General features: G+C 40.0%; 1 protein-coding gene across 3 annotated transcripts in view; it reads left to right on the forward strand.

The window, feature by feature from the left end:
• Window positions 1-23,931, forward strand: part of SPHKAP (SPHK1 interactor, AKAP domain containing) — a gene marked incomplete at its 5' end in the record, with an annotated part of 65,977 nt that extends 42,046 nt beyond the window's left edge. For 2 of the 3 annotated variants that reach the window (XM_083868937.1, XM_083868935.1), the window contains 9 exons: window positions 3,098-3,157; window positions 6,048-6,182; window positions 8,600-8,855; window positions 9,128-12,863; window positions 16,179-16,358; window positions 18,254-18,340; window positions 19,344-19,396; window positions 19,480-19,664; window positions 21,761-23,931. In XM_083868937.1, coding sequence (XP_083725063.1) covers window positions 3,098-3,157; window positions 6,048-6,182; window positions 8,600-8,855; window positions 9,128-12,863; window positions 16,179-16,358; window positions 18,254-18,340; window positions 19,344-19,396; window positions 19,480-19,664; window positions 21,761-21,904 — 4,836 coding nt within the window. In that variant the 3' untranslated portion in view covers window positions 21,905-23,931. Of the gene's footprint in view, window positions 1-3,097; window positions 3,158-6,047; window positions 6,183-8,599; window positions 8,856-9,127; window positions 12,864-16,178; window positions 16,359-18,253; window positions 18,341-19,343; window positions 19,397-19,479; window positions 19,665-19,773; window positions 19,838-21,760 lie in introns of all 3 variants that reach the window. The other variant, XM_083868936.1, reaches the window with a different exon arrangement.
• Window positions 23,932-25,359: the final 1,428 nt, after the last annotated feature.

Genomic DNA, 25,359 nt, shown 5'->3' on the forward strand with positions numbered 1-25,359 from the left:
GACTATCTCACTGTGTAAAGGCTGAATTTGGGTGATAGGTTGTTTCTGGTTTGTATTATGCAACATTATTTAAATTTTGTTGTTTTCTCCCTCCAAAATAAATATTTCCTAAGGCAGAAAAAAAGGTGATATCTTGAAGTTTCTGTATGGTCTCCAGACAGTAAATCAGTGTAAGTGGAAAGCAGACACACTTTGGAACTGAAAAGGTGTTTGTGGGAAGTCAAGGGTGTGAAGTGTAAAGAAGTGGTTGGGAAAGGACTGACATTTAAAGATACCATGATGAGGAGAAGGTTGGGTTACAGCTAAACTAAGCTGCATCTGATACAAAGAAAAAAAATCAGAATTAAATTGAGGTTAGCAAATCCGGACCTGACCTTGGCTCTTTCTTCATAATTTATGCAGTATTTCCATCCTAAAGATTATGAATTTTTCTCTAGTTTTGTTTTGCTTTTTTTATTATTTTTTATGGAGGTGTCCCTGATAATGACTAGACGTTAATCAAGCAATGCAAGCTAATGAGACCTTCAAATTTGTATTACGTAAGCAGAAAACAGGGAGAGATTTTCATAAGAGATCATTTTCTGTTTGAGCACCACTGTTGAAGTATCTGCAACAAAAAATATCCTCCCAGTGAACTTCCTAGAAGGAAGCAGTCGTGCAGAGCAGGCCAGGATGGAACTGTAGCGGTAATTCATGGTTACAGTACCTACCCATCTAGTCCTGCCTCCTACCCACAGCAAAGGGAAAAAGTAAATGAGTTAATCAGTGTCTTTTACTACTGTGAAACTGTTTTTGTTCAAAAAATTGCCTACAATTAAAACTGCAAAATCCCACACAGCAGGAAATGCTAAAAGACTGAATTGGCACTGTAATAAATCAATGTCAATGGAATTTGACAAGTGTGTTTGGAAACTGGATTCAGTACTGCTGCAGGTTTTATAGTGCAAAGGACCTAATGAACATTAGGTTCTGAAAATCAATTTAAAAAAAAAAGAAAGATAATGTGACTTAAAATACTAGATATTCCTGCTTGTACTGAGGTTTCTTCTGTTGGGGCATTAGTGAGTTATGTGCCAAGCACACCTGAACCAGAGATGATCATTGTTTCAGCTGCCTGGAGAGGGCCTGGCTTTAGGATGGAGTCAGTGTCACTGGTGGCAGGGGCAGTGTTCATCACAGCAAAGTCATGAGCCATTATCCCATGGAGGTAGCAAAATGCAAACCAAGGTTTATCAGTGAATCAGATGTTCGGCTGGAATGTCCCTGAAGACACAACTGCTCCTGTGCAGGTTTTTGACAACACTCCTCAGTAATAGCCCTACCTTCAACATGGGGTGACCATGCTGGAGAGGACTTGAACCTGGCCCCACACCTTCCCACACGCCTACCCTGGTGCCAAAGTAATGGTCCCCTAAGCACACACACCTCCATGCACATGCAGACTCATAACTCATATTGTTGTGAGTAAGCCTATGTGCAAATCAAGAGTGTAATTTTCTAATGCTCTTTTGGTAACTACCTATTGTTGATATGTGAAATGCCTACATGTGGAAACCCAGTACAAAGTAAGAGAAATGTTTGTCTAATCAACTGTAACAGGTTTAGGACATTACATAACCACCATACTATGTTGCTAGAGGGTATTTTTACTATTTTGTAGCTTAGACATTTTTATAACTGTTTCTTAAAAGTTCAGCAGATGACAGTGGCATATCCTGATTGTTGTCATTATCAGGCAGAGAAATATTTTTGCTAAAATTGTAAAAGGGCTGGAAAATATGTTTGTAAGTTCATGTAAAGATGACATTACACTATTTAAAAGGGCAAAACCCATTCTTTTTCACTGGGTTTTTTTTTGTTTATAATGGGAGCACTGGCTGGATCTTTCCATCTGCTGTGCTGGCTGTTATTGCAGATGGTCATAATCTGTACATATGGCATGTGCATATATAAACTGAAATCAGGGTTGTCTTGGTGTAAAAGCAGGCCCACAACAGGAGCTTGGGTGCCTAACACAACAGTGTTGGTAAAGGGGATAATTTAGAGCATTTTCATTTTCTGTGGGATATTTACATGGAATTAGGGAAAGTATTTCCTCTTCACTTAAAAAGAAGCAAAAAAAAAAAAAAATCACTCAGCTCTTTTATGTTAAATTTTGGATCTGCAATTTATTTGGAATCAGGTGTTGGCTTCAGCTGTGCCTTGAATTTGTGTAAGGTTTGGGTTAAATGAGGACAACACCAAACTCTCATAAATTCAGAGTCAGCCTAGCTTTGGACTCCCTGCTTCTAACTCAGGGCTGGAGGATTTGAATTTCTCCTTAGCAAATGGCCTTCCAGTAAGCATATAATGAAATAAAAGTCTTCAGCAATTAAATGGTCTTTAGAACTGAAGTTTCTGTTCCAGTCAACCTCACTGCCATTGAACAGTTGCTAAAACTCATAATAATCAAGGAAGTGGCAAAACCCCTTGTCATCAAAAGTGGAACTTTCTGGTGCATCAGGTGCTCACCAGGGGGTTAAGCTGTTCTGTGGTGCCCAGTTAGCAGTGCTGAAAACTTCCTGTTGAATATTGGCTCATGAACCAAGTTTAAAAATTACTTTCATAAAGTTTTTAACTTCTCATAGACATTATGGAAAGTTAGGAAAAATACTCCAATATTTATATGGTATGCAGAAAAACTCTAAAAGCAACTCACAAATGGACTTAAAAAACATTTAGCAACAAGTGCCTGAAAAGTCATTGGAAAAGCAAGACATGAAAATTTTATCAGATGTATAATCAAATATTTTTAACATTTCCTCTACCTTTACTAATATCCTCAGTGTTAAAGTTTATTTGCAACATTTGCTCATTCATCAGCCAAGCCAATTGTCAGCACAGATAAAGTCATGACTCTTATTCCTTTTTTTCCACCTTTCTTAACATCTACTCCACTGTTCTCTTTACTAACCTTTCTACCTTTCTTGTACGAGGAAAAAGCTTCACATATTCAGCTACAAGGCTGGAAAGTGAAAATATAGTGACTTTAAAAGGGTTGCTGCCACTCTAATACAACTTTATATAAAGTGCTTTTTCTTTTTCTCTCTCATTACAGGTTTGTTTTGTGAATTTAGATGCCAGCAGAGATGATTGCAGCGATGAGCAAGTGAAACAGGTAAATGCTTAGGTCTTAAAAACATGTACAATGGATCTATTCAGTCCCACCAGGACTCTCCACTAAAAATACAGATTAAAATTCTATAAACAAATCAAAGCCAACCCTTTTATAAGCATTAAAGAGAGCAATGCATAAGGAATCTAAAATTGTCTCAACACTAGACTGTGTTACATAGCATTTCTTATTCCCATCCCAGAAATTTGTAATGAATTGTTGCAGTCTGAATTCACAGCAGTTATATGAGTAGATTTCTTGCTTTTATCAGAGAAGTGAACATGGACATGTCATACGTCCATTTTTTTTTTTTTAATTTGGCATAATACTATAGAATTTCTGGTGTCCTGCTCTGCCACCAGTTTCTGATTTCTTTCTCTGTCCTACTGCCAAAAAGCCTCTGAAAATCTTCCGCTCATCTAGGTCTTGTTCAGCTGAGCTGTCTTACTCAAACTGCATATAGGTAGATGTGCTCTTGAGGAGGGAGTGTTGATAAAACTGATCTAAAGGTGTGTTTGATCTGTTTAACTGAAAGTTACAAGGAAAAAAGAAATTTTTAAAAAGCAATAAAAAGGCCTTGGTTATTTTACAAGCACTGAGACAAACTATCATATGGTATTTAAACCACATACCATTCCAGATAAAAACCCTTAAATCTGCAGAAGTCACATTTTAAAGAAAGGGCCTGGTGTCAGTTTTGTGCTTACATCTTCCTTTATCAGTTCCTTTTCATCATCCTGGCTTGGTGCCCATGTTTGACACCAATACAGAAGCAATATATAGTGAGTGAACACAGGTAGGATCTCCTGACAGTACCCAGGGAGTTCCTTGGTTAAACCATTACAGTTCATTTGCTGGAAACACTTTTAGCTCATAGAACAACCAGTGCTGGCACCTTGATGGCTCCTGCAAGTCATTTGTTAGCAGGAACAGTTTTTCTCTGCTGTTTTCTGCGTCCTGGATCTGTGAAAATTCAGTTGTCAAAAATAAATATGGCATCTTGCAGCAAAATTATTTTTCTATTGAATCAGCAGGTTAACTGTGCAGGACAGCTTGAGAGGTTTTACTTTACTGAAGCCACAGAAGCACTGGTTGTTTTCTAAAATGCCGTGGTTTTATTGTTGTTTACAGTGTTTGTTGAGAAGCAAAAGCTATAAGAGGAAACAGCAAAAGTTTCTCCCTCAATCTTAAAACTAGACATCTGTTTTCAGTTTTCAGTGTAGGTAATAAAAATTCCCTACTAGCACAGGTTTTCCAATTGGAAACTCCCTCATCCTCATTTTTGTGTATAATAAGCAGGTTTTGTAAATTAGCACTGAGTGGCGTGGAATTTTTATACAATACACTGGTGTGGTGAAAGGATTTCTTAGAAGAATTTTGAAAATGTTAGCACAGCTGTTATTCATATGAAATGTATAACTATTTACTAGCAGGTACTTGATTTACTAATAGGTACTGTTAGGATTTTGTATTACTGATTAAATCTTGGAATGGGTTAAAGTGAGGGGTTTTGTGTAAAATAATTATGCTTCCAGACTTCTTTTTTTCTCCTGAAGAAAAGGTAAAGAAGTGAAGCAAAAGATACATAAAATGCCATAACTCCTACCTAAGAAATCTGAAAAAATCTGCCAATTTAGGCAGTGGAAAAATAGATACTGCAGGAAGTGTGTGTAATAACAGAAAGGCTATAATTTCACAAAAAAAAGAAAAAAAAAAAAAAAAAGAGAAATTTTTGATGCTACAGTGAAACATCAAACTGAATTGAAGCACTGAATTCAGTTATGTCACATAAAAATACTTAGTCTCATCTGAAGATCAGTCCCCTGAAAAGTGAACGGTTTCCCCATATTGATTTAGCTTTTCTAAGCCAGAAAGTTTTATTATATCTAATTCAAGCCAAGGAAAAATAACAGTACTGCAAGCTTAATATTTTGAGGATGAAAAGGAAAAAAAGTGAAGTATTGTTGCCTTGGTTAGTAACTAAAGCAGATGGCTGGGTGCCCAAATCTGCACTCCCTGAAGGGCTTTGCCACATGCTCTGCACTGACACGTGGGCCATGGTGGTGCAGAAAATGGAAGTGGTATTTACTCTGCTCCTGTACTAAGGGGTCAGCCTTGGTTCTCTGTTCACAGAACAAGGACACCAAGATCCTTGGCAGAGAGAACTGCACTCTCAGAGTAGGTGTTGTCTTTTTGGCCTGGCCTTTGTTCACAATGTTCCCCACGTGTGCTGGGGGCAATTCAGATCTCCCATATGGCATCACTGATGCTGTGACTATTACTGCTTTTTCCTCTAACAAATACATAACACATGGGGAGTTGACTGTATCATTACAAATGGAAGGTCATGCAGGTACACAGTGTAACAGCAAAGAAAGGTATATTTCATGTATCTCCAATATTTTTGCTGTTCCAGGTTTAGCATTGCATCAATTTGGTTGGTAATTTCCAGGTAACTTCCACTGGTTTCTTGCTAGTCATATGCACAGAGGAAAACAGGAAGATCTGCCCTGTTCTCATCACCATACCTACTGAAGCTTTTGTGTTTCAGACCGTGGGAGAGACACTGTTATCACAGTCTAAGGAACTCACATATAATAGGAAGTATTTAGATGCACCAATCCAATCAAGCTGTTTAGCACATGACGATGTGAGGAATGGCAGATTGTCCTGCTGGACACTTGAGCAAAAGTTTATACTGTCATCCTTATCTTGTGTCTCAAAAGACAGAATGTGCATTTTAATGCTGCCAGGTCTATCCTTGGTCTACTTGAAGTAATACTTTCAAGTGAGCTTTCTAAAAGGATGCCTATAAGTGATATTTCATTTTAATATTTATAACTGTGAAACTCAGACTTCATTACCTGAGAGCAAAATCTGTTTCATGCTACAGAAGTTGATCAGCGTCTCCCCCAATCTCCCCAAACTCATCAGTTCGATGAACGTACAGCCACCGAAGGAAAATGAAATAGTCCTGCTGAGTGGATTGACATCAGGAAACCTTCAGCCCGATTATGAGGTTCCCCAGGTAGGAGTCAAACTCATCTTTAAGATCACGTCATGCCTGTGAGGGATGGAATTTGGAAATAGGAACCTGAAAGCAAAGACCTGAGATGAATTTGAGATGAGTGGAAGTTTGCAAACATACAAACAACAGCCTCTATCAGACAGATAAAAGTGTGTGGTGTGTGGTGGGGGGACACACACCATGTAAACAAAGCTGAGATCCTGCTATTCCCTCTGGATCCTGCAGATGTCTGGGTTGCAGCTGGTAGTGCTTTAAGCCACATTAGTACTTGATTCTTCAGGGGAGGCAGGCACTGGTGGCAGAGATGACTGGTTTGTAAGCCCGGATATCAAGAGTAGCAGAAGAGCAGCCGAGGGGGGATGGAAAGACATAACATTCTGTGCACAGAGCTGGGCCAGGGCACAGCTCTTACAGACTCTCTTTCCAGTGGTCTTGCCAATTCCCACTTTCATTCCCAATCCATCTTCACCTCTCAGCTTCATTAAAACTGCAGAGTTACCCTGGACTTACAAACCTGTGACAACAAATTTAAAATGTGCACAGGTATTGCCAAGTTTGTCTGATGGAGATAAGAAAAGCAGGAAACTTTGTTTCACTGAAATTACCTAGTGTACAAAGGCCTTCCTGAAGCAGACCCTGTGACAGCTGTAGAGCAAAGATCACTGAATTTTATGATGTACCAATAAGCTGATCATTAAAGAGAGCAATTACCTGGTTCTTGAGCTTTCTTGCCCACTCATGACTAATGGCTGAATTTAGAAGCGTTTAACAACAAGCACAAGGCTGTGGTGGGAGCGATGAAACTCCCTACCCCACATCCCAAGATGTTGCAATACGGACAGAGGTGGTCTGAGACCCAAACAAGGTAACTGAAATACCCAAGTCACCCCTGTCTCCACAAACCTACAGACACTGAGACTGGCAGCCCTCTCATAGAGGATGAAGGCAAGAGGCAAACAGGATCTAAATAAATTTCTGTCAAGTAAAGCTGAGACTGGATGAGATTTATTGCCCAGATTATTATGAGATTTATTGCCAAAGTCATCCTATTGTTTGGCTTTCGGAGAAATTAATTTGTAAGGTAACTGGCAGAGTTTCTGTAAAAGGATTTTTATTCCGCTGCCCCTCAAGCCATTTTCGCAAGTACATCTCCACAAACTGTGGACTGGGGAGAAAGCAGGGGAATGTCTGATCTAAGGCTGCATCTGTTTTTCATAACATTTTCCACAGTACAGTACATGCTCAAGAAGACTGATTCAATTTCATAGCAGCTATCTATCTTTTCTCTTTTAACTAATTTATAGGGTTTGCTATTCAGACACATTTTTCAGGTGGAAAAGAAGAGCAAGCTAATAAACATGTTAATCCAGCATAACTCTCATCCCACTCTCTTTATTAGTAGATTTTTGATTTGCATTCATAGCCAAAGACAAAAGGTCTAGGATGGTGTCCCCTTATTGTTAGATACTGTACAAATGCCCAGGGGGTCCAGGGGATCTTTTGCACAGCCTAAAACTTCTGCCTCAATCCAATCGAAAGTTGGTCCCACCCAAGCTGGCTCTTTCCTGGGAGCCTGAGTTCAAAGCACAATATCACAAGCTGCAAAAGCTTGGCTTTGGTTCAGGGTACATGCATACAACAACCATGGTCCCATGCAGAGATGACATCGACTCAGCTCTGTTGTATAAATGTCCAACTGTTTTAATATCAGTAAAATGAGGATAACAAGCGTTCCTTCCTCTCAGTTTCTGTCCAACTTTCAACTTAATTGTACAGCTTCTCTAGAGAAGGCAGTTTTATATAAAGTCTGAGCACATTGTGCACCAGAGCCCCATTTCCAGTGGGAGGTTGTATTGGCCTGAAATAATGGGGCTTTGGACAAAGAGGGAATGAGAGGAAGAGCAGCAAAGAAAGAAAATAAAACACTATTTAAAAATGGTCTGTTGGAACATCTAAAGGTGACCTGCTCTTGACAGTCTTATCAGCCAGTATTTACAGGGCTGTCTTCAAACAAGCCTTGCAACAGAAATGATCATGCCCACAAACAATTCGCTCCAGAGAAGTAATACCAGGTAGTGTGAGGCCATTAATAATAGTATGTCGGATGACTAACATCAAATAAGTCTCTTTCACTAAAACAACAAATTCATTGGAAACAAACAACTTGAAAATTTAAACAAAATTGCCAAGTATGTCCTATGATACATACAGCTGGGTCCTCTACTAAAACACTTGTATAACAAAAGCTGTCAGTCCAAGAAATCTTATTTTGGCATATGTGTAACTGCACACTGTTACTGAGATGACAAATCGTATTGCATCTTTACAACAGAACATTCCTGAGATATTTATAGAGAGGGAAGCTTAAAATAAGTTTTATTTTTTAATTTAATAACTGAGATTCTTTTCCCCTCTAGTGTCCTTGGCTGGCAGATGTCTGCTTGGTTCAGTGTGCGAGGGGGGACAGAAGGAACAGCGCAAGCTGCATCATTTTTGAAATAAACAAGTTTCTGATTGGACTTGAGCTCGTTCAGGAGAGGCAGCTGCAGATAGAAACTCGTGTCCTAAAGCCTGAGGATGACACAAACTGCTCAGTGTCCTCAATAGAAGAAGATTTCCTCACAGCCTCCGAGCACCTCGAGGATGACAACGAGGCTGATGAATATAAAGCTGGTAAAAGCAGGGGACTGAGTAAAATTCTGCTGTTGTTCATACTACAAAACAGCTATAGCAATGCTCATGGAAATTGCACTTGATTCATGCATATGTAATTTAGAAAATGGACAGCTATTCATATTTTAAAATTTTGGTTCAAAGACAAAGTACATGGCTGTGCAGTACTTTTACAGACCTTGGACAGTAATAGAGTACAAAGTTATGCAGCTCTTTTCTTTTAAAATTCACAAGTTACTCTGCAAAAACTAATTTTCTGTTTTTCTTAACAGGTCATGAAAAATTAAATGTTTCGGAAGCATCTTCAGATGTCAAAAAAAATAAAGGAAAGGGATTTGAAAATATTCACTATAGAAAAGCCAGGTTGCCATTCATTCTTGAAGGAAACTGCATTAATAAAGATAATACAGCTGCTCAGGTGTCTGAAACTGTGAATGCTGTGGCTGAAGATGGCATCTCACAACCTAAAGTTAAGTCAGACCAGGAAATACTGTGGCAGAAGGAATTAGCTGAAAAAGGTACTTCATCATTTAGTACTACTACTTTGACTAGTGGGGTTGAAAACTCAGCACTCATGTTAGAAGATGTATCTGTAACCAAAATGGCTAAAGAGAAGCTGGAGCCTCAGGATGACCCCACAGTGAAACACATCAGCAAGACAGATGGGGAAGGTTGTACAGGTATCAGGAAAACTGATCCTCCCTCCCGGAATGAGCAGGCAACCACAGGTCAGTACGCCACAAATTTAGCAGAATCTGTTCTGCAGGATGCATTCATTAGACTGTCACAGTCCCGACCGAGTTTCAGTGAGGAGGCTGCAGTCAGCATCTCTGTAGGAAGCTCCTGTAAGTCAGAGGATGTATCTGCTTCCCGATCATGGAATGAACTTCCCAAGATTGTCATAGTGCAAAGCCCAGACAGTTCTGAGAATGTTCCTGAGTGGCCAGGGTCTGCCTTCCCCGGCCTGAGCCACTGGGCTGAGGCAGAAAGCTCTGCTGAAGGTTCAGATTACTTTGAGGAAGAACATTCAAACGGACATGACCAAAGTGCACTGGAAGTGGCTCTGGCTTGTGCAGCCACTGTCATTGGAACCATTTCCAGTCCCCAGGCTGCAGAAAAGTTCTGCCGGGACCAGGAAGTCGCAGACTCGAGGAGTAGAGTGGTTGGTAGTGAAGAGGTGCACACAGTACCCTCACAGCTCCTTGATGACTGTGCTGGCACGGAATACTCGTTCCCGTCTGCGCTCTGTGGCATGACTCAAGTAGCAAGTGCTGTAGCCATCTGTGGCCTGGGGGAAACAAAGGAGGAGAAGTACCCTGCAGCTTCCAGTGGACTTCTGTCTGCTGCTCAGGCCTCTGCAGCCATTACTCTGCATTGCAGCTTAGCTGTAGGAAGCAGCATGGAGAAGCTGAATGAGAGCATTGCGCAGGCGCTTCTCAGAGAGGCATCCCTAATTCTGACAAAACCCAACACGTACAAAAATGTAGAGCATTTTATGGAATCCATAAATGGGAAGATTATTGAAACAGCAGCAAGACCACGTATTCCACGTGCTGATGGAGTAATCAGGGACGAACTTGCGCAAAACTTATCCAATATTATTCTACGACATGCTATGGAAGAGGTTAGGAAGAAGAGACAGCTACAAGCCCATTCAGAGGACGGCTCAAGTACACAAGACATTTTCACAGAGACTGCAAACGAGTTGCTTTTTAATATAATATATTTCACTTGCAAGAAGATGAATGACATAAGGCAAGTTGAGGAGTGTTCTCCTCTCTTTTCTGAGGGCACAAAAGCAGAGAAAGTAACAAGAGCAGAAGGATGGCCAACACTGGCAACAGCATGTGAAACTTCACACAGCCCCCTTGATCACTCTGCTGCTAAGTCATTTGGTACATCCTACATCACCAGTACTAGCAAAGATCTTGAAAAGGTCACAAGCACTTGCAAGAGTAATATCAAAGATGTAAATAGCAATGAAGGTTCCACCCTGAATTCAGAACCAAGTGGAAATACAGGGCATAACACACTTGGTGCAAAAACATCTCCCAAGAAGAGATACCTGAAAAGAACTGCACGAGACTGTTACAAATCCCCAAATCAGAGTAACAATCAACATCAAAAGAAAGACTACAGATCATTTTCAGACAGAGAAAATACCTTTGCAAACACTGAATGCAGGCACGGTGTTCAAGAACAGCTGTCATCAAGTGCCACCATAAATACAGAAAACCAAGCCAAGATTAAGTGTGATTCTGTGCTAAATAGTGATGTTCAGCTTAGCTTGTCTTTGTTAGGAAACCATGTCTTGCTTCCTTCTCAGCCTGTGCTACAGGTGAAAAATTCAAGGGACAAATATTGTATAACAGACTTTGCAGAAGAATTGGCAGAAACAGTTGTCTCTATGGCAACAGAAATAGCTGCCATTTGTCTAGAAAATTCAAATGGCAAGCAACCCTGGTTCTGTGCATGGAAGAGAGGCAATGAATATCTGGTGACCCAGAGTTTATCGTGCAGAACCATGAAAAGGAAGAAGGAAACCCATACCAATGGTTCTGTGGTTCGGAAGCACAGGGCACCTCGGCTTAGTGAGATCAAAAGAAAAACAGATGAGCACCCTGAGCTAAAGGAAAAATTGATGAATCGGGTAGTAGATGAATCTATAAACCTTGAGGACACACCAGATTCAGTCAATCTCTTTGCAAATGAAGTGGCTGCCAAGATCATGAACCTCACTGAACTCTCCATGGTTGATAGCATCTGGCAAGGTCCAAACCACCCCAGGAACAGACTGCACTGTGAAAGGTGGAGCCGAGCCAAAGCCTCAAGCTGTGAGAGCATACCAGAGGAGGACTCAGATTCCAAAGCTTCATTCAATACCCTGGGCCTCATGAACAGCTTTGGTCACTCTCTGAGCCAGACAAGTTCTGTCTCAAAGCAGTCTAGTTGTGAGAGCATTACAGATGAATTTTCAAGATTTATGGTGAACCAGATGGAAAACGAAGGAAGAGGTTTTGATTTATTACTGGATTATTATGCAGGAAAAAATGCTAACAATATCTTAACTTCTGCCTTGCAACAGGTAGCCAAGAAAAATGGCCATCTCAATGTAAGACCAAGTTGCCCATCCAAACAGTCCAGCACAGAAAGTATAACAGAAGAGTTTTATAGGTATATGCTAAGAGAAATCGAAAAGGAAAATAAAGATAATCTATCATCCTCTCGGAACTCAAAGGACTGGTGTGGCAGTTTGCTGGCGCCCTCTCTACGATCACCTTTCTGCTTTCGGCAGTCGTCAATGCCCGACAGTAGATCCTCAGGCTCCAGGCTTACAGTGAATGTTCCAATTAAAGCAAATTCCTTGGATGGGTTCGCCCACCATCGCCAAGATTCCTTAAGTGTCCAGCCCGTCAGCACCGTGGCTTCTGCAGGGCTCTGCAAGTCTGACTCATGCCTGTACCAGAGAGGCAAGACCGACCAGATCACAGACATGCTGATCCACGAAACCTGGGCCAGTTCTATCGAGTCCCTGATGCGCAAGAACAAAATCATAGCAGATGAGGCAGAGGCTACAGAGGCAGACCAGTTTTACAGTGATTCTCCACCACACGTGGAACAATATGCAAAAAGACTGGCTGCAAATATTGTTGAAAGTGGTAAAAGTTTAATTGTTGTCCAGCAGGATTCCTTTGATAATGCAAGCCGAGAACACGTGCTGGAAAGCAAACATCCCCGAAGCACAACCCAGATACAGCCGAAACCCAAAGTGGAAGAAGTAAATTTGGGTGAGAAAAAAGAGCATGTGAAGAGCCCTGGAAGCCTCCCTGCAGGACAGCTCAGGGAAGTGCCTTTAATTCAGATAGAAACTGATCAACGAGATGAGCCAGATAAAGACTCAGAGTCCTTAACTTCATGTGGCCCATCTGGAAAGGGGCATCAAAACAAAGAAAAGCCTCCAGAAGCTTTGGATGGGAAACACATGGTTTCCAGTTCTCCACCAAATAGGTAAGTGGCAAAACAGCAAATCAGCACATTGCTTTGATCTTAGGTTTATTTTCTCCAGTAAAAGTTATTTTGATAAAGGAAGAAGATAAAAGTGGTACTTTTAAAGAAATAAGCAGGCTAAGCTTTGACTGCAGGTTTCTTTTGGCATAAAATCACCCAATCGTGTCACAGTGGTACTTTCTGGAGAAAACTTACATTGAATATGACATTATGGTTTTAAGATTTAAATCTAACGTTGCACAGAGAAGTTCTCTCTCTACAGACATTGAAGTCTCCCATGAGACAGGAAAGATGGAAAAAAGCTTAAACTTCTATTTAGTGCAGGCTGATATCTGAACTAAAAGACAGATAAATAAAAAATCAGTGCTAGCATATAACAGAAGATAGCAAGATTTGACCTGACCTGTAGCTCTCTGCTATGCTTGTTGCAAGTAGCGTTTTGTGTATCTGGAAACAAGACGAGACTTCTGAGAGCTTAAAGTTTAACTTTATGTTTACAGTCTGGAGCTACAAGTAATAAAAACACTTTAGTGAAGGAAATAAAAGAATAAAAGTATCCCTCACTTCTTATTTCAAGACTTCTCTGGTAGAATTTAGATAGGGAAGAGTATTTTATTTTAATGTCATTTCATGGAGTTTACATCACAGCTTACTACCCTCTCCTTACAGCTGTAGTCCTTTTGTAAGGAAATCTGCAGCTTGCTTTAGTTAAGGTAAAGTGTGAGCCAGCATGAGAGTGCAGAGCAAATGCAGAGGATTGCTTGGGTGCTCTGAGGTGAAGGGAATGCTCTCTCTCAAGGTGTTACCTCTTTATCACTGTACTTCATTTATCTGTTATTTTAGTGGTATTTAACTGCCAGTCTCTTGGAGCACTGCAGCACCCCATTATCTCAGAGTGGCAGAAAGAGTGCAGGTGCTGGCATCAGAAACAATTTTGTAGCTCATTTTATTCCAGGCAGTGCTGTGTTTTGGCGTTTGACAAAGCTGCTGCTTGAAGTGAGAAAGTAGATGGATTGTAAGTACTTTCGTGTGTATGGCAGCAATTAGGTGGATAATTACCATGGTGTCACTAGTCTTTCATACTGACTCTGCTGCACTAACCTTCGTCTTCCTTAAAATACAACCTGCTTTTAGTAAGATAAATTTAGAAATCCACCTATTTGGAATCTTGACTGCTTGAAAATGAAGTTATTTTTGCAGTTTACGAGCCCTTTCATAACTTTTCCTCTGCCTTTGAAGCAGAGTTCCCAACATGGCTGTGACATGGTTAAAGCAATAGGATTGGTAGGGCAGAATTAGTAAGTAGAGGCTACACCTGCCTGAGCATCTTGGTTCAGCAATGCTGTGCAGTTCTGGTTCTTGCCTCCATTTCTGTCCACTGGCCTCATTTGCAGCATGAAATGCAGAGTCCTTCCAAAGCCATCTCAAATAGAAGCTGCCAAGTGCTCTCTAGATGTGCTCTTATCCCTGCTGGGAAGGCAAAGTCTCCAGTGGCTCTTCACACAGATCTGAACCATTTGTGGCATGGCTATCTGGACTAAGTCTAGGCTGAAGTGAAAACCTAAAAATACATATAATGTAGCTATAAAAGCATCAGTTGAAATTGCCTTGATCCACTCCTACTGCATGAAATTACTTGCTAGTTCAGATACAGGCACATAGGACTCCAGGCAAAATATCAAGCAGACATAGAGTCAATTAGGGGAAAAAAAAAGCCATGCAGGCCTTGAGCAACAAAAAAAAAGCTGTTTCTTCTACGTAGGCAGAGCAAGAGAGGCAGTCCTGTCATAGTTACACAGAAACTGTTCCAAGTGACTGTTCACAAGTGGGGAACTGTCAGTTCAAAGCATTGCTGGTGTGAGATGTAATTGCATAATGAATCAAACAAAGCCCAAAATGCCAAGAAACATCACCCACACAAATCTCTTGTGTTTTGGACCAGGTATCAGTAGCTCTCTGTCCTGTACTAAGAACCTGAAGAGCACCCCTGTCCTATGGCCTGGCTGCTCAGTGCCCACAGGTCAGAGAGTGCAGGGCAGAGTCCTGGGCTCAGGGGTGACAGGCACAGGGGTTTGGCAGAGTGGACTGCCAGGGGGAGCAGAGCCCCAGGCAAGCAAGTCCCATTCTCCCTGCACAGGCTGCATCTCTGTCATCCAGCATTAGTACAACAACTTCTGAGAGCAAGAGCTTGGCAAAAAGAGATACCCACAATGATATTGGCTCAGAATATGCCTAATCGAGGTAATTACTCAGGAGCAATAGAATTTCTGGTGAGATCTCCTGCTTTAACTGAAGGCAGATACCTCAACCATAACTACATATAAAGATCTGAAGGCAAGAACTTCTCTAGAGAGATCCTGCAGAGGGTTGTCAGTACAGAACATAACATTGCTTTAATCCCTAACTTGCAAATGCAGACTATCCAGTGAATATAACAAAACTACAGTTTTGCTTTACTTGTTATTCTGGCACTACAGTGATATAATTATTGGAGGAATTGATTATTATTTTTCTTTGTATCAAAAGCCCAGTTTAGCTCTAAAAATTTAGCAAAAATATAGTTCCTTTTTTTTGTTTGTTTCTGTGTGTGTTTGTTGGGAGCATGTGTACATATATATGGCATGCACACATGTGTGACAAATGTCAAGTGTGCAAAATTAGAAAGCATTTTTCCCTTAACCTTGTACTTTCTAAACTCAGTCTGGGTTCTGACTGTTGAAATATTTTGTCTTTCCCCAGCCTAAGCAGTGAAGATCCTAAGGACACAACAGGCTCAGAGTCATTAGTGATTCACAACCCACAATACTTTCCTTCTTTCACTTCTTTTGGATCTACAATTTTAACAAAGTAGAAAATTTAGTGAAGAAACTTATTCACCCATTAGCAGGACAGGGATTTTGCAGCAATATATGTTTTCCAATATATATTTTCAAGAAATACTGTCATTCTGCAGTAACATATACCACATATTTCAACCAGGAATTGACTGAAGTGCATTAAGGAATCAACCTTTACTGTGATCAGGTTTTTTATACATATTAAATCTTTTTGTACGAGCTAAAACTTTTCTATGCATATTTAAATCTAGGGATTGTGTTTATTTATAGCAGTCATAAGAAAGTCCTTTTTTAAGAGCACCTCAGGCCATATGTTCTCCTGGACTCTATGTATAAATTATAAGCTTGTCCAGTCTTTTGCATGTCTATAATTCTGCAGCTTGGTTGACTTTAATGAGCAGCATTGCCTGGAGATGGGTGACACCAGTTTGTTTGCCTGTATTACAATATCAGTGTGCTTTCCCTATCACCCTGCCAGCAACAGTCCTCAGAGCAGATCGGATGCTGAAATCATAGGAGAGACCAAAACAGCTGAGGAATTCCCAGCCCATCTCAGCAGCAGTGAAGAAAGCACTGGCAGCTGGTCCCAGCTTGCCAACGATGAGGACAATCCTGATGACACGAGCAGCTACCTGCAGCTCAGCGAGCGCTCCCTGAGGTACCACGTTGTCTCTTCTCACTGTACAGTGTGCTCTGCCCACCAAGCCTGCCCTGCATCAGCAGGGAGAGGCAACAGTTCAAGATGTACTCAGAATACTGTAAAGAATGTCTAATGGCACACTTTATCTCTTTGGTTTTTAATCAGGGAAAAAAATTACCCACGTTCTGATTCTCAGCCAGGTCTTTTTACTATTAGTACGTAGCTTGAATCAGACGGAGGAAAAAACCTCCTGGCACCACTGAACTGTCCCAGTCCTACAGCAAAAAGGCCATTGGACAAGTTAATTGCTACAGCCTTTCTTTTGATTTATTTGCTGTTGTTTGCATAATGTTTTGTTTTGGCACCTCCTTAGCCAAGATTGACAAGACTGCCATTCCCACCAGAAGTCCATGCACTGAGAACAAAGATTAAGCCCTGATCTGCTTAGCCTGGCACAGGGGTGCAAATTAACAGAGGATGACAAATTTTTCCCTGAGTAGACATAAATTCAAGAGCTCCTACTGTTGTGTGCTGATTTTGTTCCAATTCAAGTCAGGACAAATGTTTGAAAATGTTATTTAGTCCTTGGAGTTCATATAGAGTGATGGTAGTTTGACTTCAGCCCCTTTACAGCATGAAATTGAGTAAGGTTTTTCCTTCACATGCTCTTAGACTATGTTTTAAAATATTATCAAGTAATTACATCTTTCTCTTGAGTATTAAGATGACAAGGAGGGAAGACATTATGGTAATGAAGCAGGGAAAAGAAAGAGTCTCTGTCAGAGAGCACTGTTGGCTGGCTGAAATTACTGAACAAAACATGGTTGTCAGTGCAGCTGAACATTGATCCTGTTATTACAGCATCAGCCTTTAACAAAGTCCTTGGTCTGAGAGAGCTGAAGTATTGCACCTTCCAGCTCTGCACTGGAACAGAAATTGCTACAGCAAGTCTGAATGCATGGCATGCTGACAGTGTCTCAGAACACCTCGATGGGGAAAGTAACTGTCTAATCAGTCCTTCTAATATAGGGGAAAATACTATTAGTTGGTTTTTGAGTAAAAATTAAGTGATTCACCATGACTTGCCGCACAGAATTTGTTCAAGGTAATTGACTTGCAGCCAGCAAATTCACAACCTGTCCATGAGACTATTACAGTATCTGCATAAACATTCACTGTCACATTTGTAATGATGTTACAAAGTAACCTGTTAATATTTTTTCCAAATTTCCAAGGATGAAGTGTGCTACTTCATCCTTGTGAAGAAGCCAAAGAGAATACATCTGTGTATTTGTGGTCCCAATGAGCATTGCCTTTGGTTAAAATCTCAGTCTTTCAGAGTAGTCAGAAACATGAGGGACCATCTCTGTACCTGTGGGTTCCATCAGATCCCAAACAGTATTTGGGGTATGATGTAATACACTGAAACTGCTGCTGGTTACCAATGTGGGCTCACCCTACAGGTAAGTGTATGATGGGCAGCCAGTGCCCTGCTTGAACTCCCCATGTTCACAGGGAGCTGGATCTTTGCAGGTTTCTTGCAGGACATCTCTGTACCTGCTAATCCTTCTTTGCAAGGACTCAGGCAGACTCAGTTTTTGTTTGAGGCCATGTGTTCATTGCATAAGCCATTCACAAGAAGAGAGTCCACATTTTTTTCCCCACCAATTTACAGCATCACTTGATGCATTGATGCACTTGATACATGCTCAATCTAGAACTATTTTAATAAAAGCCTCATTACTTTGAGCAGACTAATGTGCTTTATTCAGGGAACCACTTGCTGAGCACAATTGATTTTATGGAACAGGGCTCCTCCCCGCTTTGCTTTGTACAGAAATAAATTTTTTGAAGATGTATGGAGACATGTTCAGCACAGCTTGGCACTAATACCTAAACTTTTGCTTCGTCAGCAATGGCAACAGCAGCACAACTAGCAGTCTTGGCATTATGGACCTGGAAATTTATCAGGAGAACGTGCCATCTTCTCCTATGATTAAGTAAGTAGTCACTGAAGTGAGACTTGATGTTTAGTCCAATTTTAACTGCAAATCATTTACACCACCAAAACCCTGCCAAGCCCTGCTTGCACCTGCTGCTGTGCCTGCCCATGGTTTCAGAAAAAAGCACATGCAGGTGTCTGTGCAGAGTGAGGGCACCAGACAGTGAAAAATGACCAGAAAACCCAGTCAGGTGGATCTCTTGAGAACACAGATCCATCAACCAGCCTGTCTAAAAGACAGTTCTCTGTGGTATCAGTTTTCTGTCATTGAACCTTCTTCTCTGAATAACTTCAAATGTTATCAAAACTCTACTGCAATACCAAGGAAGGTCAAACAAATAAGGATCAATTAAAAGCAATTTTAAAAAACCAATAGCATTCTTTCCAATAATAATAACAATACAATAATGATTTAGCCCACAGTACAACTTGCCTGTTGTTTCTGGGAATGTTTCTACTGAACATGTAATTCAATTACCAAGAGATGTGCAAGTACATCCTGCCTAAAGATCCTGGTACAAGCTGCCAGCTGGTGAATGTCATTATGCAGCCAGGGCACACCCACTGCACATACACACTACATCACATACTGAACATGGGAGCTTCCTGAATTCAGTGACTTCAGAAAATTGTGACAGCAAAATACAGACATTGGAAATTCAGCATTCCTACCCAGGTTATGAGACTTGCTGTGTCTTACCATAATGTCGTTTGCTTGTCGTAATGTAAACTGTAAAGATACACAGATCCTGGTGAAATGTAATACATGACATAACTAATACAGGTACTTCATCCTGCTACAGAAAAATGCTGCAATTCAGTTTTTCCTGATTCACAGATTAAATAATGAATTATATTCAGCTATTTATTATTTCATCCTATGTAACCTTTTTTTGCAGTTTTCTACGTCTTGCATTGAGGGAGAAGTTTATTCATCATGAAGCAATGTTGTAGATTGTTCCTAATTATGACTAATAAGCTTTGTTGTTTTTGTTTCTAAGTGAATTAGTAGAAGAAAAAGTTTTCCTTAAAGAACAGACAGAAAACACTGAGGGTAAGTTGAACCATATCAATTAAAACGTACAGTTTAAAGATAACACTAGTAGTTGCACAGTAACTGGTGGGATTATTTTTCAGAAAGTACTTCTGAGCTTTCAGTGGGAACAGCCAACTGTCAAAAGGACCTCCTGGTGATAAACTTTGATCTGGAACCAGAGTGCCCTGATGTGGAGCTGCGAGCCACCCTACAGTGGATAGCTGCTTCTGAACTTGGAATTCCAACTATCTATTTTAAGAAATCTCAGGAAAACCGAATTGAAAAGGTAGTGTTTACAGAATTGGGCATACTGTTAATGTCTACATAACTGTAGCAGTTGTGATTTATTGATGTTATTGAGCTTAAAAGAAGATGTAAAAACATCTTTGTTACAGCAAGATGACAACACTACTGTTTATGAGAGAAAGGAATGAGAGGACAGGTGTGTCAGAATTTAAGGTATGTGAAATCTGTAGTAGATTATCCATGGCATAAGAAAATAGCACCATGAGACCTTATCCAAAGTCTCTATAGCATGCTTTGACAAATCTTTCACTTTTTCATATCAATGATACATTAAATACTAATGCCCAAGGCAGAATTAACAGAGTCCTTTATGTGGCTGCATTTGAAAGGTTGCACATGGTTTACGTGGAGTTTAAGTACATGCAGTTTAAGTACTAAGGTTTAAAAATAACAGGAAAAACATTGGTGTGTAGACATCACATGTACAGTGTTCTGCTACTTGGTTGCGATAATGTGAGACATTGTTTGGACTAAAGATTTTCTGTCCTTATGCTGGTTCTGCCTTGCCTGCAACACAAATTACAGCAGCCTCAGGTCAGTCTGAACTTCTGCCTGGCTGTCCATAAATTGCTCCAGCTGGGGATACAGCTTTTGAGAGCAGAAATCTCTTTCCAGAGAGAGTGGACAGACACAGATCACTGAGAAACCTCTAAGATGTTAGTCCAAGCCAGAGCCAGGAGCAGCACTGAAGTCCAGAACAGCCACAAGAAGTGCAAACTTTCTATTCCTGAATGATCAGCTGGTGCTCCTTTGTAGACCCCACCAAATACCAACCACAGCATTTCAGGAAAGACCAAAAGGGACCCATTTCCAAGATCAGCAAGGGAGCTTAAGCTTTAAGACTTAAAAACATGTTAGTATTTAAGTCAATTAATGAAAAAAGTATTACAAATCAGTATTTTGGTCTCTTATGGGAAGATCATTTTGAGTAGCAGAGATATTGTTTGATTTTCTTGAGTACATGCATTTGGGAATCATAAACATAATTTAAAATGCATTCAACAGCAACAGTCCAAATTGCATCTAATTAAAGAAACAGCTGTCAGCTTTACCCATGTGCTTTGGCAAACAGTTAATTCAATTGCAAAAATACACTAGAGAATAATGAAGCACATCCTGCCTACAACAGCATTCTTGGAAATCACGTGCCTATTAAATAACATTAAAATACATATTAAAAGTTTAGGCTGCAGTATGTAAATAGCAAACAGCTACAGTAACTAGAGACACAGTCTTTTTCTTTTGTGCTTAAGACTGGAAACAGAAGGAGCAAACTGATTATTGTGAAATGCAAAGAAGTGAAAAGCTTTGATCTTCATTTATGTGCTTCAAAAGAAAAAGGGACCAGATGGATAACCCTGTGAAGCCCATTATTGAGTACTAAGTGGACAAAACTTAGGGGGGTTTTTTGTGGTTTTTTTTTGTTTGTGTTTTTTTTTTTTTTTTTTTTTTAACAGCTGCTTAAGAACAAATATTTTACCTCTGGTTTTTCAGGAAATTAAAAAAAAAAGTCAGATATAAATATTGTCTATGTTTAAAACACAACTGTAATAAATGTCTTCATGTGATAAAATTTTACACGACATTCCCTCTCACCAGTACTATTTGAGTATTTAAAATACTATGGAATGTGTATATGGAAATACAGAAAATTAAACATAAAGTAAAATAGAGCTAGTGGTAATGCAAAAATATTTTTTAAGATGGATAATCACACTTCCATTATTTTGACAATGGGTTGGTGATAGCATTACAAATAGTGATCCTTTATCAGACTGACTTTGTCTGTTTTCACTTTCATTGCAATAAATAAGAAATAATTGACAGAAGCAGTTAATTTAGAAAATGTCATGAGAGTCCATCAGTCTTTGGGGGAGCTATGGAACTTGAGAAATGACGTTTTTATAAATAGCAAGAATGTTGATGTTGCTGTGCACTGACTGGTGTCTTCTCCTTCATACAGCTCTGCATTCACAAAGGGTGGGCTTACAAGGGTTTGTGTGTATGCATTCCATAAAACCTTAGGAAACATTCACCACATTCCAAGTGTATTTGATTGTGGTTATTTTTATTTAGTTTCTAGATGTCGTGCAGTTGGTTCAGAGGAAGTCCTGGAAAGTGGGGGATATCTTCCAAGCTGTGGTGCAGTACTGCAAGCTCAGCGAGGAGGGCAGAGAGATCACACCCAGCCTGTTTGACTGGCTGCTTGAATTGGGTTAACAAGGTTGGCTGGTTCAGTTTTTCTGTTTTATTCCAGTTAAATAAGCAGTGGTTTGTGTAATGCTCTGATTTCTGAACATCACTGAATAAAATGTGCAAAGATGTACAAATACAAACTCTACGAGGACAGCACAAGTCTGTGCCACAACTGACCCAGGAGCAAAGTGAACCCGAATTTATTGTGTCTTTCTGTGTCATGAGGAACTCTTAACATGTTGTGCTTTAGAGATGCACTGATGAGGGGATGGATTTTTAGCCTTCTGAATTAATGAACTACACAGTAAAGGCTTAATTATCTAATATATTCAATTTTCATCAATTTGATTAAGTCAGTCAGGTAAAATGGGATAGTACCCTAACATTCAGTTTTAAAACAACACTGATACTTGTACAGTTTAACTGTCAGAAGCAGAGAGTGTTTCAGAATGCCTGGGGACATCCTTGTCCCTAGATAAGTAGTATTTATGGGATTTTGAAATCCCCATAATCTCCTAAGGGGTAAAAGCTTTTAAACACTTAAAACATTTGCAGTTAGACAACACAATAAAAAGCTGCTGAAAACATGTTTTACTTTCTTCCCATGTCTTTATTTCTCTTCCATAGCTGTTCCTGATTCCTGCAACCTTCCCAAAGAAATAGAATCCAGTCTCACAGTTACTGTCCTTTAAAAACTGATTCCTTTTCCCTGGGAAGCAGTGCAGTTCAGTATAGCTACACCTAGTAGATTCCTGCACACAGCTCTGTGAGCCAGGGCAGTTCTCAAGCCCTGTCCTGCCCCAGCCCTGTGACCTTGGGCAAGTCATTTCACCTCTGTGCCTCAGTGTCCCTACCTGGCAAAAGGGAATCATGATAGTACAATTGTTACCTAAAGTGCTTCTATTGAAAGCACTATGTAACAATCTACATATCAGTTAAAAGCAGTGAAAAAAGTACTATTTTAATTTAGTGTAATTGAATAAATTGTTAATGAGGTGAAGAAATGCATATCTGAAAAGAGCACCATCTTGTCCTAAAACTCTCAATGTTAATTTTTTGTAACTTAAAAGAAAGCAAAATGTTTGTTAAAATTTCAGCAGACATATGTGTTAATTTTGAAGATAACTGTTTGGAATATATGTGACAGCTCACATTCCTTTAATATTTCTATAATTGTTTGATAAGATATACTCTGCTATTGTCCTGTTGAGATGATCTGTTGCTATCATGCACTTAGTAATACATTCTCTCGACTCTGCCAAAGAGACTGCGTGTGCGTTTAAAGGTAAAACCAACTTGTGACATCACAGCTCTTCTGCAATTTTTTTTGAAAATACTTACTTTTCATCTCTCCTACCCAAATGGAGGAATACCTGCCTGCATTTCCCCCAAAAAATATATAAGAGAAGTTTTATTTTCCATATAACAGTATATGCGTATGTAATATTTCTGGAAAAAAAAACTATCCTTTTGCACTAAATATTTTTAAAAATTTTGAAGTAGTTTTAAATAATTTATGAAAAAGAGCCATATTCTCAGTTTTATCTTTAAAACCATTACAAAACTTGCATGATTGCGTCACTTATTTGTTACAAAATACAAATTGTTAGTGAATCAAAATCTAATGTGGAACATTATATAACATGAGTAATTCTCAATCTCCTCTGCAGTAAAACAGAACAGGAGAGGTCGCTATAAAGTCAAAATAAAGGTCAATTTGTTGCAAACACTGAACATAACTGGAGTCACTGGGCCAGCCCCTAAGAACTCCTGAGCATCTGTAATTCCCACTTAACATGAGTGGCAACTCTGAATGCTCAGCATTTCTGAGGCTGAGAGCTAATGCAAAGCACCAAGAATTATAGACTTAAAGTGCTTTGTTTGAGTTAATAAATGAGAAAGTGTATTTATTTTTAAACCAAATGCAGTTAGTTGTCAGTATACAATTTTTTGTTGTGATAGAATAAATGTTTACAAAGCACAAATATGACAGAGTTGTAACAGTGTGATGCAGTTTCTCTGTACAGTAGTTCTTAATGTTGCAATTTATTCAGAAATAAATTTATGTTATAATGTGTGTCCTCTTTGTCTTCCTAAAAAGTTTACAAATGAGCAATGGATGTTTTTACCTATTAAATGTTTACCTGCCATCCCTGGAGCTTCTCAAACTCTGCTTCTCAATGACAAATCTGATCGATGGCTCTGACCAAAATAAGCCAGAGCAAGGTCCAGGTCTTACCTCAGTGCCAAAGCTACTCAGGTTCCACTCAAGAGATAAAAGGCTAAACATAACATTCTTAGTATCACAATAAAATAAAGAGAAGTGATAGCCTGATTGCCCAGAGTAACTCCCAATGTACAAACTTTGATTAGTGCTCACTCTGGCTACTTTCAGTACCTGCAAAAGTGAGCAGGAGGGTGGGGAGACAGAAGTTCAGTAGTTTCCTCTCCTTGTGTAAGTTTGCAGGGGCATTTACTGCACCATTGCCTAGATACCTCAGGTATTTCTACTGTTACACAGAAAAGGAAATCATCACTTCCCTGGCTAAATAAAAAAAGCACTTGTCCATTCTTAATTTTTTTTCATTTTTTTAAAAGTGGGCATTAAATATACCTAAATGAGAGCAACATACAGCCTTAGGTAAAAATCTCCCTCTGCAGGAGCATGATGCAGGTCTTTAACAACATTGGGGGTGGTTGCTCATTTTTCTTGATAGGAAGTCAGATACAACAAATTTAAATCTCATTATCCAGATTCAAAGCAAACAAAAAGAGATGAGAAGTTATCAAATGAGAGGATACAAGACTTGTACACAGGTTCAAGTGGGAGCTGGAGAACTTCTTGCAGGAGATGTCTCGGGGAACATCCTGGCCATCAGAGGGCCCCCACAGGAGCAGCAGCCACAGCTGCAGTGCTCCCCTTCCTGGAGGTGGCTTCAGGGGCAGCTGATTGCCACCCCAGGGTTGATTTTACCACCCACATAATTGTTGGAGTCTAGGGCATTCCTTGGGTTTCCCTGGAAGGTCACAAACCTTGGTAGAGAAGCCTGGAACCCGAGATAGAGGGTCTGGGGTCTGTGCAGGGGGGCTTTGCCTGGCACAGAGCCCAGGAAGTCATAGTCTTTGATTTCAGTCCACAAGCAAAACTTCCAAAACAGGAATTGCAAGTCACAAAGGTGACAGACTGTAATGTAGTTCATCACCGGGTGGACACTTTTGTAGTTTTGGGATTTTTAGAATGTAGGTGAAGGGGAACAAGATAGAGGACTTAGGGTGGTACCCTGAGTCCTCCCTTGGCATCCATTTTCTGCAGTGACATGGGCACAAGGTAGATTGAGTGGATTGGATCAAAGTAGAAATAACCCTTCTAGTATAGGTACTAGGCATTGGTATGAAATTGTAAATAATAGCCACATAGTTATCTGTATAAGAGGTGGTGACCTCCCATCACGGGGGGAGTCATCCTGTGTCTGAGCTGC

The sequence above is a fragment of the Zosterops lateralis genome, assembly GCF_965231275.1.
Source record: "Zosterops lateralis genome assembly, chromosome: 10".
Lineage (NCBI taxonomy): Eukaryota > Metazoa > Chordata > Aves > Passeriformes > Zosteropidae > Zosterops > Zosterops lateralis.